Source organism: Aspergillus japonicus (genome assembly GCF_003184785.1).
Source record: "Aspergillus japonicus CBS 114.51 unplaced genomic scaffold BO86scaffold_111, whole genome shotgun sequence".
Classification (NCBI taxonomy): domain Eukaryota; kingdom Fungi; phylum Ascomycota; class Eurotiomycetes; order Eurotiales; family Aspergillaceae; genus Aspergillus; species Aspergillus japonicus.
The window spans coordinates 9555-24695 of NW_020291748.1; the positions used below are offsets into that span (position 1 = coordinate 9555).

At 55.1% G+C, this 15141-nt stretch overlaps 5 protein-coding genes across 5 annotated transcripts; 3 read left to right on the forward strand and 2 right to left on the reverse strand.

Moving 5' to 3' along the window:
* Nucleotides 1-401: 401 nt before the first annotated feature.
* Nucleotides 402-2023, reverse strand: BO86DRAFT_393575 (glycosyltransferase family 69 protein). The gene has a single exon (XM_025673049.1). The coding sequence runs from the start codon at nucleotides 1950-1952 to the stop codon at nucleotides 414-416; it is 1539 nt and encodes a 512-aa protein (XP_025522124.1). The 5' UTR covers nucleotides 1953-2023; the 3' UTR covers nucleotides 402-413.
* A 191-nt stretch (nucleotides 2024-2214) lies between these two features.
* On the forward strand, nucleotides 2215-3631 carry BO86DRAFT_393576 (alpha/beta hydrolase). The gene has a single exon (XM_025673050.1). It carries the CDS (start codon nucleotides 2243-2245, stop codon nucleotides 3515-3517), a length of 1275 nt encoding a protein of 424 aa, XP_025522125.1. The 5' UTR covers nucleotides 2215-2242; the 3' UTR covers nucleotides 3518-3631.
* Nucleotides 3632-3956: 325 nt separating this feature from the next.
* Nucleotides 3957-5493, forward strand: BO86DRAFT_425392 (putative MFS transporter; the record flags this gene model as incomplete). The annotated part of the gene is made up of 5 exons (XM_025675479.1): nucleotides 3957-4749; nucleotides 4812-5004; nucleotides 5063-5135; nucleotides 5205-5259; nucleotides 5324-5493. 5 exons carry the CDS (start codon nucleotides 3957-3959, stop codon nucleotides 5491-5493), a joined length of 1284 nt encoding a protein of 427 aa, XP_025522126.1.
* A 1565-nt stretch (nucleotides 5494-7058) lies between these two features.
* Nucleotides 7059-13571, forward strand: BO86DRAFT_425411 (uncharacterized protein). The gene is made up of 4 exons (XM_025675480.1): nucleotides 7059-7646; nucleotides 7705-7914; nucleotides 8113-8384; nucleotides 8434-13571. Exons 1-4 carry the CDS (start codon nucleotides 7191-7193, stop codon nucleotides 13520-13522), a joined length of 6027 nt encoding a protein of 2008 aa, XP_025522127.1. The 5' UTR covers nucleotides 7059-7190; the 3' UTR covers nucleotides 13523-13571.
* Nucleotides 13572-13627: 56 nt separating this feature from the next.
* On the reverse strand, nucleotides 13628-14611 carry BO86DRAFT_373215 (peroxiredoxin-like family protein). Its single transcript, XM_025670373.1, has 2 exons — nucleotides 14318-14611; nucleotides 13628-14260 (listed from the first exon to the last, which is right to left on the reverse strand). Exons 1-2 carry the CDS (start codon nucleotides 14579-14581, stop codon nucleotides 13793-13795), a joined length of 732 nt encoding a protein of 243 aa, XP_025522128.1. The 5' UTR covers nucleotides 14582-14611; the 3' UTR covers nucleotides 13628-13792.
* Between the last annotated feature and the right edge of the window lie 530 nt (nucleotides 14612-15141).

Below are 15141 nucleotides of genomic sequence, written 5' to 3' on the forward strand. Positions count from 1 at the left end.
TTATAAAAATATTTATAAAGTAGAGGTTTTAATAGTACTACTATAAAAAGTAATACTTTTTTATAAAAAAAAAAGTAGTTATAAAAGTCTAAACAGCTTTTCTAATCTTTATAAATATCTATAAAAAAATATATATAGATAATTTAAAATAGTAGTTATATAACAGCTAAGCAAGCCGGCTGCAGCCGCCTCTAAAAGCAGCAGCTGTTTTATAAGTTAAATAAGGCAGTAATAACATCTTAAAGTAATATATTAGCACCCTTGGCTTCGCGAAAGCTATTTATTCATCATGCTATTTCACCCTTAGCCCTTATACTGGGTATACCCTTTGCGGATGCACTGTACTGTACACAAGCAACCATGAAATTGAAAATAACTTCAAATACGCATCTAAGTATCTAGGACACAAACGGCTATGCAACAGGCACAGGAATTTCCTCCCATCCGTCCTCCCCAGGCTGACGATGCTCCCGGATGAGCTGTAACCCCCGTTTCCCACCAAACCCATCACCACAGAAACCATCGTTATCGGCCACCCGCTCGACCGTCTGGTAGGATCCCCCGTTGGAATGCCTTGCATCCGGCACCCACACCCTCTCGCGCACCACCTCCCCAGCGATTTGTGTCCTCCGCGGATTGAACCGTGGAAACCCGGCCACGCGGCTCACGATCCCGTGCACCAGCGCGTAGAGCCGCTCGAAACGTCGCGTCGTGCGCAGCCACCGGAAGCTCCGCTCCGTGTACGCCGTCCGCACATAGGGATTCATATACACCCCGGAGTCAGTGCGGTCATCCACATTTGCTCCTGCTGGGGGATCCTGCAAGTCCGCATGAATGATGCAGCACTCGGACCCGTCGTAGAACAAGTCACGGTCCGCACGGAAGCGCACCGGACGGTCCGGGCGCTGGAAGTACGTCGAGTTGAAGGCGACCATGCCGCCCCAGCAGCTGCGCACGCGCACCGCGTCCTTCTGCGCCAGCACGTCCTGCCGACTGCGGGCGTGGCCAGCCGTGCTGAACCACGGGTAGAACTGCAGGCCGATCCCGTAGCCCTCCAGATCGCGCGTGGCGTAGGTGTCGTAGAACTTGAACGGGTTGATGAAGTCCACGGCGCACGCGGCGCGGTACCGGGCCACCCCGTCGGGTGCATCCGCGGCATTTGTCGAGAAGAGGAGTTGCACGGCGTCGATGGGGTCGAAGATCACGTCGTTGAGGTACAGGATGCGATCGTAGGACTGGGCCGCGGGATCGTCGAGCGGTCGCAGGGCGCGGTTGCGCAGCTCCGCCAGGTAGTCGGTACGCTTGACGCGTTGGGCCCCCCCTGGGACGGTGACCCGTGGAAAAGTGCTCAGGTCGAGGCGGAGGTCGGACTGGATGGATTTGTTGCATGCGACGCGGTCCTCCAGCTGACGGAGGGCTTGTTCGCCCTGCTCATCGCTGTCGTTTTCGTAGATGCTGAGAAACACGTTGTCTTCGCCAAGGAGATCGACCAGCTGCAGCAGGGACTCGCCCCATCTGCCGCCTGTGATTGTGCCCTCGGGGTCGTAGAGAATGGCTGCGATGAAGATGCGCTCGTTGCGCGGGTTGGCGCGGCCATGCTGGTCGGACTGCGTGGCTCGCTCGACCACCGATTGGTGATGGGGCGGCAGTCGCGTGTAGGAGGGGAAGAAGAGGGCGGTGCAGCTGATCAAGACGACGAGGAAGCTCAATCCGATGCGAAGTAGTTGTCGGATGGGGGACCAGCGAGGTGAAGCAAAGCGACGTGGTCTCGGACGCTGGGGTTGCCAAGTAGGAGTGGATCTCCACAGCCTGCGCCAGAAGGACCGGTGCGATCGACTGCTGGGCAGAACCAGGCCAGCTTGCTCCCAGTCAGAGACTGATGCAAATGAGTCGATGGACGAGCGACTGGTGAGGTCGTGATACTCAACTGACTGCCCTCTGGGAGGTGGCATCGTGGGTGCTGGATGGGTACTTCTTGGAATCAGTCTGGCATTGTGTGTGTGTGTGTGTGTGTGTGTGTGTGTATGTATGTATGTAGATAGGGTAAGTCGGCCTGGATTCTGGCCCGGTGGAGAGGAGAGTGACGCGTGGACAAAGTGCGTGGGCTTAAGCAATCCTAGGCAGCCGTCAAAACACAGCCCGGCATGGCACATTCACTCACGGGATAGGCTCGGAATCTTCCGAGCAGTGTGACGTTAGAGTCAGGATTCAAGTCTTTAGGTAAGTTGCTGGATGAAACAGCATGCAGCATGCAGCCTGCAATTGCCGCCGCCAGACGGGTCTCATCCATGACACCCAGCAAGGCAGCCACGCGTTGCCGTGGCGATTGTGTGACCTGCATGCAACAGAAAAATTTGATTCAACTTGCGATGGGGATAACTTGAGCAATCGACTACACAAAGAACAGGAAAGCAATATAATGCTCGTCAACCTTGCACTCTCGTTACTGGCGCTGATGTTCCCTTCGGGGACGGATTCTCCCCATCGCGTGCGGTATTTCTATGCCGGGGGCGAGTACACTCCCCTGCCAGCCACCGGCGAGCACATTCGCACTGGCCAGATCTATGTGGAGAAACTGACCCCCACGCGAGTCACTCAACCCTACCCCATTGTCTTGATCCATGGACAAGCCCAGACTGGAACCAACTGGCTGAATAAACCGGATGGTCAGCCGGGATGGGCCTCCTACTTCCTGGCCCAGGGCTACGAATGCTACCTCCTTGACCAACCCTTCCGCGGTCGCAGTCCCTGGCAATGGTGGAATGGAGAGCTGGAGACGTATTCGGCGGAGCATCTGCAGCGATACTTCACGGCTCCGGAGCAGTATGAGCTATGGCCGCAGGCCAAGCTGCACACCCAGTGGCCGGGCTCCGGGGTGATGCACGACCCGATTTTCGACGAGTATTATGCCAGCACCGTACCCTTCGTGAGCGACAACGTCCCCCAAGAGACCGCCATGCAGAAAGCGGGCGTCGCGCTGCTCGACAGGATCGGCACGCCGGTGATCCTTCTGGCACACTCCCAGGGCGGCATCATGGCCTGGTTGTTAGCCGATCAGCGCCCGGATCTCGTGCAATTGATCGTCTCCCTCGAACCAGGCGGTCCTCCGTTTCGCAACGCGGCCTTTGGCAACGGGACCACCCGGGCATATGGATTGACGGACATCCCCATCGCCTACACGCCTGCAGTGGTCGATCCCGCAACCGACTTGGTGACGACGACCATCCCCGCCACCCACCCGGATGAGGTGGGCTGTGTGATACAAGCGGAAAGCCCGCCTGCGCGTCAGCTGGCGAATTTGCAACAAACGCCCGTGGTGCTGGTCACCTCCGAGGCATCGTATCATGCGCCGTACGACTGGTGCACCGTCCATTTTCTGCGCCAAGCGGGGGTGAGCACCGAGCATGTGCGGTTGGCGGACTGGGGTCTTCGTGGGAATGGCCATATGATGTTCTTAGAGAAGAATAGTGATGACGTTGCAGCGCTGGTGCACGAAAGAATCCAAAGGTTCAGTTGAGTGGCAAGCAGTGAGGGTCACTCGTTAGGAATTGTTTGCGGATGCCTGAGGCAGAGACTTTCCGTTCTCGATCAGCAACGGTCATGTGCGCTTGAATAGAATGCCTTACCGCCACTGTCTTGCCGCCGTAATGTCCTGATGTCTCAAGTCCCGTGAATGTCTTCTGCTCTTCTGCTCTTCGGCTAATCTTCGGCAGGACCCAGGGTAGTTTTGACAGCTTGTCAAGAGAGACAGACTGCACTGCTGCGTAGATTGCCGGATCTGGAAATATCATCAACTTCCCCGCATCCCCAAGCCACCAAGTCACCCATAGATAGTAATATGATTATAAGCCATTGTCTACCAACATTTCAGTTATGCTTCATCCCTTAACCTTCCCACACCTTGCCTCCCAACATATCAAAGAACCAGCATAATGCGACCGCAAGCAGACCAGGAAATGATCGACCTCTCGCAACAGCAGCCAGAATCAGCCGAGCCACCCGAGCCAAGCATTGCTGACACACGATGGCTGGATGTCAAAATCCTCAGTGCTGGCTTCTCCTTCTTTGTTGCCGGGGTCAATGATGGGAGCTTGGGCTCATTGATACCCTATGTGATTCGCTCATACCATGTGAGCACCAACCTTGTCGTCGTGGTCTACGTATCAACTTTCGCGGGATGGCTGGTGGCCGCCGTGACCAACAGCGCCCTCTGCCAATATCTCGGCCTCGGAGCCATTCTTGCCCTAGGCGCAGCCCTTCAGGTACTCTCCCACGCCCTCCGAGCATGGCTGCCCCCATTTCCGCTTTATGTTGTTACCTTCTTTCTCGCCAGTCTAGGGCAAGCGTACAATGACACCCACGCCAATACCTATGTTGCTTCCGTCAAGGCCGCCCATCGCTGGTTGGGGTTTATCCATGCCATGTATATGGCAGGGTGCTTGGTCGGTCCGTTGGTGGCCACGGCGGTGGCATCGGCGGGAACAACCACCCAGTGGAATCTGTTCTATCTGGCGCCCCTGGGCTTGGGGGTTCTGAATCTGGTATTCGTGATGACGGCGTTTCACGATCAGCTCACGACCAGGTCCGCTACTTTCGATCCTTCACCAGAGAGGCCGCAAGAAGATGCTCATCCCGACTCCAAGAGCCACCGTGCTCTGGTTGAGATCAAGAACACTCTGTGCGTGCCCACGGTCTGGCTTGCCAGTCTGTACTTCTTTTTCTTTCTCGGGGCGGCCATTACCGCGGGAGGTCAGTAGCTTTCAACTCTGAATATTCCATTACCGAACCAAAAACTAATCATAAAAGAAAAGGCTGGATGGTTGAGTATCTTGTCAACGTGCGGCACGGCAATCTGGATGCAATGGGATATGTGCCCACCGGATTCTACGGAGGCGCCTTCCTGGGCAGGCTGCTCCTGGCTGAGCCTACCTTCCGGCTGGGAGAACGGCGGATGATCTTCCTTTATGCCGTACTGTGTGTGGGACTGCAACTAGTCTTCTGGCTGTAGGTATCCCTCCGCTCCTCATGAATACAAAATATACAACTAATGCATCACGTGCAGGGTCCCGAACATCATTGTCGAGGCCGTGGCCATCTGCATTCTGGGTTTCTTTTCTGGGCCATTCTTTGCCGCTGTAAGTACTGCACTGCCAGGATGTTGTATCCGTGAGGGACAATTTGCCAGGTGCTGAGATATGGAGTAGGGTATTTCGGTCGCCTCGAAGATATTCCCGGCAGATGTTCGGAGTTCAGCAATTGGTGCGTTTTTTGCCTGCATCTTGCTTTCATGTCCCTGCATAGCTATGGACTAACCTTCAGGAAGCATTTGTCTTCGTGTTTGGTCAGATCGGAGGCTCTTTGTTCCCAGTATTGACCGGCATTCTTTCTGCCCGCACGGGAGTCAAAGTCCTGCAGCCCATGCTTGTGGCTTTGCTCTGCGCTACAGCCATTAGCTGGCTTCTGCTGCCAAAGCCGCCCAAGCCACGCGACTAAGGAGATCCTGAGGGTCTGAGCTTCAAAAGTCGTGTGGATGGAGACCAAGACCCACACAAATATAGTTTGAAAGACACTTCAATCCACCAACACACACTCTCGGAACTGAGAATCTCCTATGGAAGATTATATACACTGCAGTTGAATCGAAAAGCAACAACACAATCTAAACCCAATGTTTTCAGTCTTCGAAGGATCCTGACAGATGAAGGTGGCGGCCAGCTGTGAGTCACGTGTCGTGACTGACTGGCCCGGTCGACAAGCTCCGATGTTGGCAGATTGTGTCATACACTGCCATCGAAGGAGATGTGAGCTCCGCGGAATCCTGCTGAGATTATTTTATTCGAGGCATTTTTACCTATAGGCTATTTCGCATCCACTGGAAGACCAAGCATGGTCCCCGCGAGACCCCGTAACCGCATGCGATGTGTCTATTTTTGTCAAGGACGCTCGCTGATCGGGGAGAACAAAGTGGATACCGTGCATCCTTCGCTGGGAGTAATAATGCCGGTCATCTATACAGAGGCTGACTGCGACGGATATTATACTTATACTTTGCCGGCCGTGTCAATTAACTGTGATTTGAACCGCACTACCTTGATCGATTTCTGGTAGAGCCGGACGCCCCATAGGCGATGAAATCTGCGAGTCTTTCCGCATGACAACCACTCTCACCGCGTAGCCAACTCATGAGGGATTTCTCAAGTAGTGCAATGGAACCCCAAAGCTCACAAAAACATTGACAACGATCTGTGGAAATGCTGCCTTTGGCTGCCCCGGGCATGGAGGAAGGTTTTCCGCATGCGGATGTCCCCACAACCCTAACTCAACCGCCTTCCGCCGCCTACCGATTCGACTATCCCACCCCTAAGTTGTTATGACGTGAGGTTTTGACTTTTTCTGTCAATCCATTATTACTACTACCGTGTAAGATAGAACAGGTAAGAATACCGTTGAGATATGGGGAAATTGCTCTTGGAGACGGTTGAAACTCGGAGCAGACGCAATTGAACTGCACTGTCAGCAGTGGACAGTGGATAATCATCCAGAAGATTTCAGCAAGCATTGTGGTTTTACCGGCACAATTGGGACGCCAATTCAATCTGTTACTGTAATATGCTGGTCAACCATGTTCCGGGCAGGCTCAAGTCAAGCCAAACAAGCTGCATGCGCTGCATACCCCATGGAATACTCGGTAGCGGAAGTTCCACAACAAACACTGAACAGCGTCTACCCATAGTGATGTCAAATTTGATCGGTTGTAGATTCCAGACCCATCTACTAATCAGTTCGCCATCTCTGGGGAATGTGGGCATGGTGGACCAGGTCATTTCTGTTGGGATTTGTCATCAATTCAAAAAGCTTCGGGTCTTCCAGCATTCATTGGAGAGTCCAGCCTACTGTCGTGCATATCATTCTGACGTCTTTTCAGCTGGCGGAGGGAGATTCAGCAAGGAAGATGAAACTTGAAATAGAGGACAAAGACTCAGAATCCTGTTCATTGGCAAGTATCACTTCATAGTATCTTGAAATTGACCTTTAAATCCAGATTTGCTTGGCATCATCCCCTCTTACGCTCAACATCTATCCAAATTGCTTCAAACTTTGATCCATCAGTTGCAATTCAATTGTCCCAATGAGAATCACTCCTTGGCATAAACAATCCGGCCTACGAATAACCACGTGTGAAACCAACCATGGCTACCTCGTTCCAACCTAACGTCCATTACACCTTCGGCTCCCCTCTGTCTACCACTGCGCTCTTTGGGAATCGACGAGCGTCAGATATCCTCGAGCAGGAGGGATATACAACCACGTACCAATCCTCCACCTCGCGAAGAGGGTCGCGGGCCCTAAGTGGTGGAGGAGGCTCTACGTTGGCGGATGTCGTCAGCTCACTGACCCGTCGCAGCAGCGACGCTATGATCTCTTCCAGCATCACCGATGCGGACTATGCTACGCTTCTCGAATGGATTCGAGTGGAGAGGATGCGCAAGCTCCCTCCCGAGGGCAGTAGCTTTGACAAGGCGCTTGTCTGGGCGGCTTTGTTTGTGGAACGACTGCATTCCTTTGATACGGCCCTAGAGCAGTTTGCTGGGGACAGTCACATGGCCGCTCAGCTTGCCTATGTTCACTGTGCGAGTTTACTCGAGGTATGTATGCCTAACCCAAGCACACAGCCAAGTTGAATGCTAAGATGTCTCGTAATAGCTGGCGGAGGACAATGCCCCTGCGTTGATGGATCTGTTCGGGTTGTTCTACCGCTCCTCCATGGGCCTTGGAAACTTGCTGGACCGCACAGAATTGTTCTCTGTGTCCCAGGAGATCAGGGATCAGCTCATTCTAGCCTTGGCCGACCTCGTCACTCTTATCGTTGGCGTGGCCAGACACTTCCACCGGTCTTTGCACTCTTCCGACTCAGTCTCGATTGATATCTACCGCACATTCCCGGGTCCGATTGATAGCTTCAAGGCTCGCTGCGAGCATGTCTCCGAGTCGATGTGGCGCCACCAGCTGATCCGGGAGGGTTTGAACGGGGACAAAGGTGAGCGCGACTGCTTTCAAACTACTCCTCATATCTGTACCGGTGGCTAATTCTCGCGTGCAACAGTCACCGAGATTCGAACCCTTAAGGACTGGTTGCAGCCGGAAGATCCTGTGCTGGTCAACGTGGCGGAAACAACCGCACACTTTGCCCAAGAGCGTGAGGAGTCCACCTGCCTGTGGATGACCCCCTACTTGACACGATTTCTCAAGAGCGACCGAAAGGTCCTGGCCGTGCATGGGAAACCAGGATCTGGCAAGACGATTCTGGCGACCGTGATCAACGACCATCTCCAACACCCCGTCGGAGGCACTCATTACAAATCTATCCTTGTCCCGATCAGTGAGTCCCGCTCCCCAGCATCAGTGAAGCCTACTCATAGGCTCTATAGACAGTCGAATCCCAGCCAACACTACCCCCCGGTCCGTCGCCAAAACTATCCTGTCACAGCTCTTCGACAAGCGCATTGGCAATGTACGACTCTATCAGATCCTGTCTGATGCGTATACGCGCAGCCAGTCGACGCTGGACGAGGATGCGTACGACGATCTCCTGTGGGCTGCGGTGGGAAACGCACTCAAAAGCAGTCTCCAGGGTGCGAAGGACTTCGTCCTGGTGGTTGATGGAATGGACGAGGCCAGCTGCGGAGAGACCACCCTTCACAAGCGACTGACCGAAGCTGCGATCCCGGCGGATAGAGTCAAGTTAATTGTGTTGGGCGCCCAGCAGCAGCCTTCCACGTCTTCTCAAAGCACGGTGAATGTCTCCCCCGAGCTTGTCTTTGACGACATCACCGTTGTCGTTCGGAAGATCCTGCAGAATACTCGTGCCTTCACTTCGTTGTCTGAAGAAGAGCAAGAGATCAACGTCACGCGGATTGCTGAAGCATCCAGTGGCTCGTTTCTCTGGGCCACATTGGCCGCGAAACGCATCGGCGAGGAGGGCTCGTCCAACGCCCAGGCTTTTAACCGAGCCATTGAAAGTGTGGCTAACACCGGCAAGACACTCACCGATCTGGTCTCGCATAGCCTACATTCGAAACTGAGCGAGGATGCATTGAAGATACTGGCTTGGCTCTCCACTGCGGCTCGTCCCATGACGCAGAAGGAGCTGTCAGCGCTGGGCTCCATCCACGTCGAAGATGCCACCATCACCGACAGGCAGCTTGACATCCAGCGGCTCTTGAAACCGGTCGCATCACTTGTGTTGGTCCAGAGCCATCTGGTCTACCTCCGTCATGGACAAATCCGGACCGCGATCTTGGACGTGCTGGCGAAAGATAAACCGTTGCCGACCATAAAAAATAGGAACAGCGATCTCGCACAGCGACTGCTGTTCTACACTAAGAAGGCCGTGACCAGCGAGCACGAGCCCTCGCTAGATTCATTGGATGAGAATACCACCCAGGATCTGCTGGCCAAATATCCTCTGCTTGATTTTGCTCTGCGCTACTGGTTGACGCACGTCAAGATTGCATTTGGCTGCACCACCGACCAGGAAATCACCACCGCAGCCAAAGGGCTACACAGTGCGCTTCCAACATCGCCCACCGTGCCATTGCTCGAGATGGCCGTGTGGGATAACAAATCCACACCCTCCTTGCGGCTGTTGCATGGCATCCAAACCCGACTGTATCGGCAGGCGTGGAGCCCTAATCACCCCGTAACCCTGCAGACTGTCCTGTGTCAAGCTCTGTTCTACCGACGTATTCACAACACCCGCCCAGCCCATATTAGCAAAGTCTTCTATGATGCAGCGAAGATGAGCCAAACCGTGCTCTCGCCCCGACACCTGGTCACGATGCAGATGACCAAATTCTACCTGGAAGTGACGGCCGACCAGGTCGCCGATTCCAAGACCGAGATCATGGTGAAACGCACCGAGATGCTGCAGCTTCTGGTTGAATGCTACAAGATCCATTATGGTGTGTCAAGCAGCATGGTGACTTCCACTCTGACCCAGCTGTCCGAACATTTTATCTCAATGGGAGACGAGGCCAGAGCTAAGGAGATCACAAGCTCGTTGCAGGGGCCGACCACGGACAGCGCGCCGCAACCCACGGGCCCGCGACCGACGGACGACTCGCTCTTGGTCCATCTCCACGGTCGCAAAGATACGGTGGAGACGCGGACGTCTTTCTCGCTGAACGAGCTGGAGCTGGATGATGTGATCACCCGCGCATTCGACTTCAGGTCTCTACAGGCCAAGGCTGAGCGGTTCATGGCCGATAAAGACTTAAAGGCTGCCGAGCGGACGTGGATTGAGCTGTGGCAGCAAACCAGCAAGGAATACCGCCTCAACCACTCGTCTGACTGGGAGCTCAAGAACATGGACGCCGTGCTGGGCTATGCCAAGTTCCTCAAGTCCCAGCACCGGGAGAACGAGGCCGCCTCTATTCTGTCCGGCTTCTGGGAGGGCTACGGCCAAAGCACGTCGAGCTCCGAGGCAGTGGCCGCCAAGTTCCTCGAGGTGGCCAAGGTGATGAAGTCCGTGGGACTCTCTGTCCTTGCGCTTAACGTTTTCAAGCACTGCGCTCAGAGTACCAATAGTCAGAGCGGGGTCCACCAGGAGGTGCAGCAGCATATCAATACCACTTCCCGCGAGGTGATGAAGATGGCAACCTCGACCAGCTCGAGCATCACGGAATCAAGTCTCAAAGAGATGGTCTTCAATTACACGTCCAGCACTGACCAGGTCTCCGTGACTGCGACAAACACTTTGTTGGAACTGTATCTGTCACAGCATCGATGGCAGGACGCCACCAAGGCCATCAAGCAAGTCCTCCGGACCAGCTGGCCTGCCTTCTTTGCACCTTCGGTGGACGAGGTGGTTCTTCCTTCAAGTGACCTGGAGTATTGTGTCGAACTTGCGGAACGCCTGGCAAATTGCTATCGCTCCAGGCGCCGAACAGCCAAGGAGGAGGACGTCCGTCTGCGTCTGTATCAGGCCGTCCGCCGTGATCGACCGGCGGGCGACAAGCTGCGAGACCGTGTCACGACAGGCATTCTACGTCTATACGAACGCATGTCGCAAAGTGACAAGCTGATCACTATTCACCAGGATATCCTGAGCGATTCGACCAAGCGATACGGACCGGAGCACCCGACCGTCGTCAAGCAGCTATGGAAGCTTGCCGAGCTGACTCGTCCTCGTCCTATCGCGGTGGACTACTATCGCCAGATCGTGCACATTCTGAACAAGGATTCCGAATCCTGCCATCCTGATGCCTTTGAGCCTTTGCTGATTGTGGTAACTGAGCTCCTAAACCAGGCGCGCTATGCAGACGCCCTGAAGCCATGCCGCGTATTATTCAATACGGTTCAGAAACCCAAGATTAGCCCAAAGCTTCAAGAACCGAGCTTCGTCCAGACGCTTTACGAGCGATACATTCACTGCTTGCGCATGGTCCACAGCGACACCACGGCCATTCACGACGTGACGGTGCAGTACCGCAAAGCTTGCATCAGCCTGTTCGGCATGTCGGCCGCGATCACTATCCAGGCCACCAAGACCCTGGCCAATATCTGCCTGGAGTCCAAGCGGTACGAGGCCGAAGCGATCAAGCTGTTTGAAGAGTTGCTGAACACCAAATCCAACGAGATGGACATCGACCGTGATGACATCCGCGCTACACTTGACTCCATTTACGAAGAGCAAAACATTCTTGTCAACGCGTCGAAGACGGAGTCCATGAGCGCCGACCAAGTGAAGAGGGTGATCTCCATTCGCACGCAGCGTCTGGCCTCTCTTCGCTCCACCCATGGATGGGCCCATGAAGAGGCTCTGTCGCACCTCCGCGAGATCGTGGCTCTGTACTCCAAACAGAGCGATACGCAGGCTGCGGTGACCCTCCTGCGCAACGCCACAGCCCAGGTCCTCGCCACCGAGTCGTCGTCCATCCAGCTGAGCGCCGCGGCCAAGACCATTGCAGCTGGTTACATCACGGCCGGGCAGGTAGATCGGGCCAGAGACATATCCCAGGAGCTGTATCGGCAGATCGTGGCGAAGGACACGACCAACGTCGGGGCTGTGGGATTCGACCTGACCTCCAGCCAGCGGCAGAGTCTATCCTTCCTGGCCGAGCTGGAGTACAGCCTGCGTCAACGAGAGGACTCCTCGCTCACCCTCAATGAGATCTACTCGGCGCTGACGACCGAGTACATGTATTTCGAGCAGTTCCGCACTGAGATCAGCTCGAAGAACAGCAGTGTCATGACCGTCACCCCGTCTGCCTCGCGACTGTATGGTTTCCTGTCCGCCAAGGGCCGTCACGCTGACGCTGCGCGCCTCGTCGAGCAATTCACCAATTACCTCCTCGCCACCGAGGGGTCGACCGTCCAAGCCAACTCCGGCCAGGCCAAGATCTTCATCGCCACCCTCCTCGAGTACTTCCACGCACACACCTCGCAGCACTTCATTCGCTCCGTGGCGATCGCCAGCTACGACCGGGTGACCCAGCTGCTGGCCACCGCGGACTACAGTGCAGCGTGCAGCCTGGCGCTTACAGCCTTCAAGTACATCCGGGCACATCAGGGTTACACCTCCCCCTCGGTGCTCAAGATAGTCTTCAAGCTCGGGCTGGTGATCGCCGGTCGTGACGTCGAGGCGCGGCCTGCCGCCGCGTCGCGCAAGGAGATGCTCGGCGTGTCCGCCACCATCCTGCAAGAGACGCTGGGCTACCTCAAGCAGCAGAAGGTGGACCTGACGCAGCTGGACCTGGTGCACCTGAACAACCTGATCTGCGTGCTGGACGAGCAGCACGACTACCACACCCTGGCCTGGATCCTGACCTCGCTCTGGAACAACCGCGACACCAACCACATTGCCACCTCGCAGCCCCAGTATGCCTACACCCTCGCCCTGGGCCGCATGCTCGTCATCACCCGCTATTTGATTGGGGATTACACGGATGCCATGCGTCTCGCCGAGGACATTGTCTACAACTGCGCCCGCGTCCATGGCCCCCGCCACCCCAGCACCGTCGAGATGACCGTCCTCCTCTCGCAGATGTACACCAGCGTCGCGCAGGGGTACCAATCCCAGAAGGACCGTCGCGAGCTTGCCTACCGATACTACAAGAAGGCGGCCTCGTTGCATGAGAATGCGCTGCGGGTGTTTATTGATCCGACCTCTGTCTCCGCGACGGAGATGGAGGACAGCATTAGCAGCAGCGAGTCGGGATCCGGCGCGACCAGCCCTGGAGGCCTTGTGGAGGATGAGGGCAAGCATGTCCGACAGCATCTGCATCTGCTGAAGCTGGCAGTGGAGCGACTGGGCGACTGGCCTAAGGAGTATGCGGAGTATGAGCGCCTGAATGCGGATCTGTTCCGGACCTTCGCCAAGGATCTGAAGGATGTGGAGGGCGTCGAGAAGTGGAATCTGAAGCGGTTTGGCTCGGGTCGCGCCGAGGCGAGCGATGATTTGATCGCGACGGGAATCAATCAAGTTGTGGGGAGTCATGATCGACTCGCTATTGCTGTGTAAGGATGGCTTTGGGGCGAGAAAAGTGCTTTGGCTTCTGTGACTTATTGTGTAGCTAGTCTTGTATGGTTGACAAGAAAATGCGTTTCATGAGTAATGCAATTTGTTGGGATAGGTACCTAGACACTGCCTGCATCACAATCTTGTGGATAGCCTCATCCCGGTGAGTTCACAAAGAAGTAATATCAGCACATGTCAGTTAATCGGAGATTCGAATTGCTCTGATCTCAGCTATCCCCAAGCCTAACACGCTCGGTACCACACCCGACCAACTCACTCCTTCCGCTCCAAGATCTTGGACAAAGCCGCCACCTCAGTGTGATCGCGAGTATTTTGCATGCGATGACACCACGCCACGCGTCTCTCATCACTCCCCCCGGGACTCGCTTCGCACAGGAACTCGCCGCCATTCTGGCGCGAATCCCCACCCTTGAGGGCTAACCCACTGGGAAGCTGCTTCAGCGTCTTCCAGAACGACTCGGCCACGATCTGTACCATGCTCTTCTGAATATACTCTGGCTTCTCGCCGAGAGCCAGTGAAGAGAGCAACCCCAATTGCTCGTAGAGCTTGCGGGTAGGGTCCGCGTAGATGGGGAACTGGCAGCCTGTCTCCTTTGCATAGATGTCGATCAGACCCGGGTCCCCACACCCCACCACCACCACGGAGGTTGGGGAGCTGAGTTGGGACCGAAACTCCGGGGTGATGGCTTTGGAGAGCACCTCGATGTATTGCTTGCAGCTCTGCGGGTGGTTGTTTAGCATACGGTGCGTGAGCAGCTGGGAGAAAGGAAGGCATACCCCACAGAAGAAATGACGGATGAAGACGACGAGAGTGCGGGGGGCCGCATCTGGACCGCTGTAGAGGGTCGAGTATTGGTGTGGCTGTCCTTCACGGTCGAGGACGGTGTAACTGGCGACTTTGGCTTGGATCTCGGCGGAGGGGGGCTCGTCGCCGGCTAGCTTTGCGGGTGCGGGTTCATTGTCTGTGGTAGGGGTCGGGGTGCTGGCACTGGAGGCCGTGGTATTCTTGGGGAGCTCAGAATCGTCGACAATGTCTGCCATGATATCTATTAGATGGTTGTTGCATGTGAGATGGCGTGGAGATGTCATGGAGAGCGAGATGTTGGACAAAGGACAGTCACCTGACCTATCCCACCCCGCTCGCATAAGACTGTCGGGTCATGTGAGCTGAGATTCAGAATCTTAACTGGAGTTAATGAGACTTTAACTGATGTGCGCTATATACATTTGTGTAGCATTGAGAAGTGCAAGGGAAAGATTGAGAGTTGTCGCAATGCACATTTCCATGTCATCATACCTGGGTGTCGGCCAAGTGCGACGTCTCGGTGAGAAGATGCTATAGTAGGCCTGGACATATATATTCTTGTCACTCCTCGGGGTACTAACTCCGAGCATCACTCAGATATCCTCGCTTGTTCGTTGTCCAGCTCATTCTCAATACATCAGCCTGGCTTGTCTCCTGTATGCTCCATCCAGGGGGGTGTGGTGTGGGGTTTCGCTTGGTTTCGAAAGCTTGGCCAATTCTTGTCAGTCTGCCCAGAGAATCTACCCGAGACATTTTGTGCATGACTCCATTACTTCCCCTGAGGAAAATACTCCAG

What these genes read in the sequence shown, in the direction of transcription:
- BO86DRAFT_393575 (XM_025673049.1), bottom strand. Translation starts at nt 1,952, where the DNA reads ATGCCACCTCCCAGAGGGCAGTCAGTTGAGTATCACGACCTCACCAGT.
- BO86DRAFT_393576 (XM_025673050.1), top strand. Translation starts at nt 2,243, where the DNA reads ATGCAGCATGCAGCCTGCAATTGCCGCCGCCAGACGGGTCTCATCCAT.
- BO86DRAFT_425411 (XM_025675480.1), top strand. Translation starts at nt 7,191, where the DNA reads ATGGCTACCTCGTTCCAACCTAACGTCCATTACACCTTCGGCTCCCCT. An exon ending in ACTGTGCGAGTTTACTCGAG is followed by an intron (nt 7,647 to 7,704) that starts GTATGTATGCCT and finishes GTCTCGTAATAG; the next exon opens with CTGGCGGAGGACAATGCCCC. An exon ending in CTTTGCACTCTTCCGACTCA is followed by an intron (nt 7,915 to 8,112) that starts GTCTCGATTGAT and finishes ACAGTCACCGAG; the next exon opens with ATTCGAACCCTTAAGGACTG.
- BO86DRAFT_373215 (XM_025670373.1), bottom strand. Translation starts at nt 14,581, where the DNA reads ATGGCAGACATTGTCGACGATTCTGAGCTCCCCAAGAATACCACGGCC. An exon ending in TCCGTCATTTCTTCTGTGGG is followed by an intron (nt 14,261 to 14,317) that starts GTATGCCTTCCT and finishes AACCACCCGCAG; the next exon opens with AGCTGCAAGCAATACATCGA.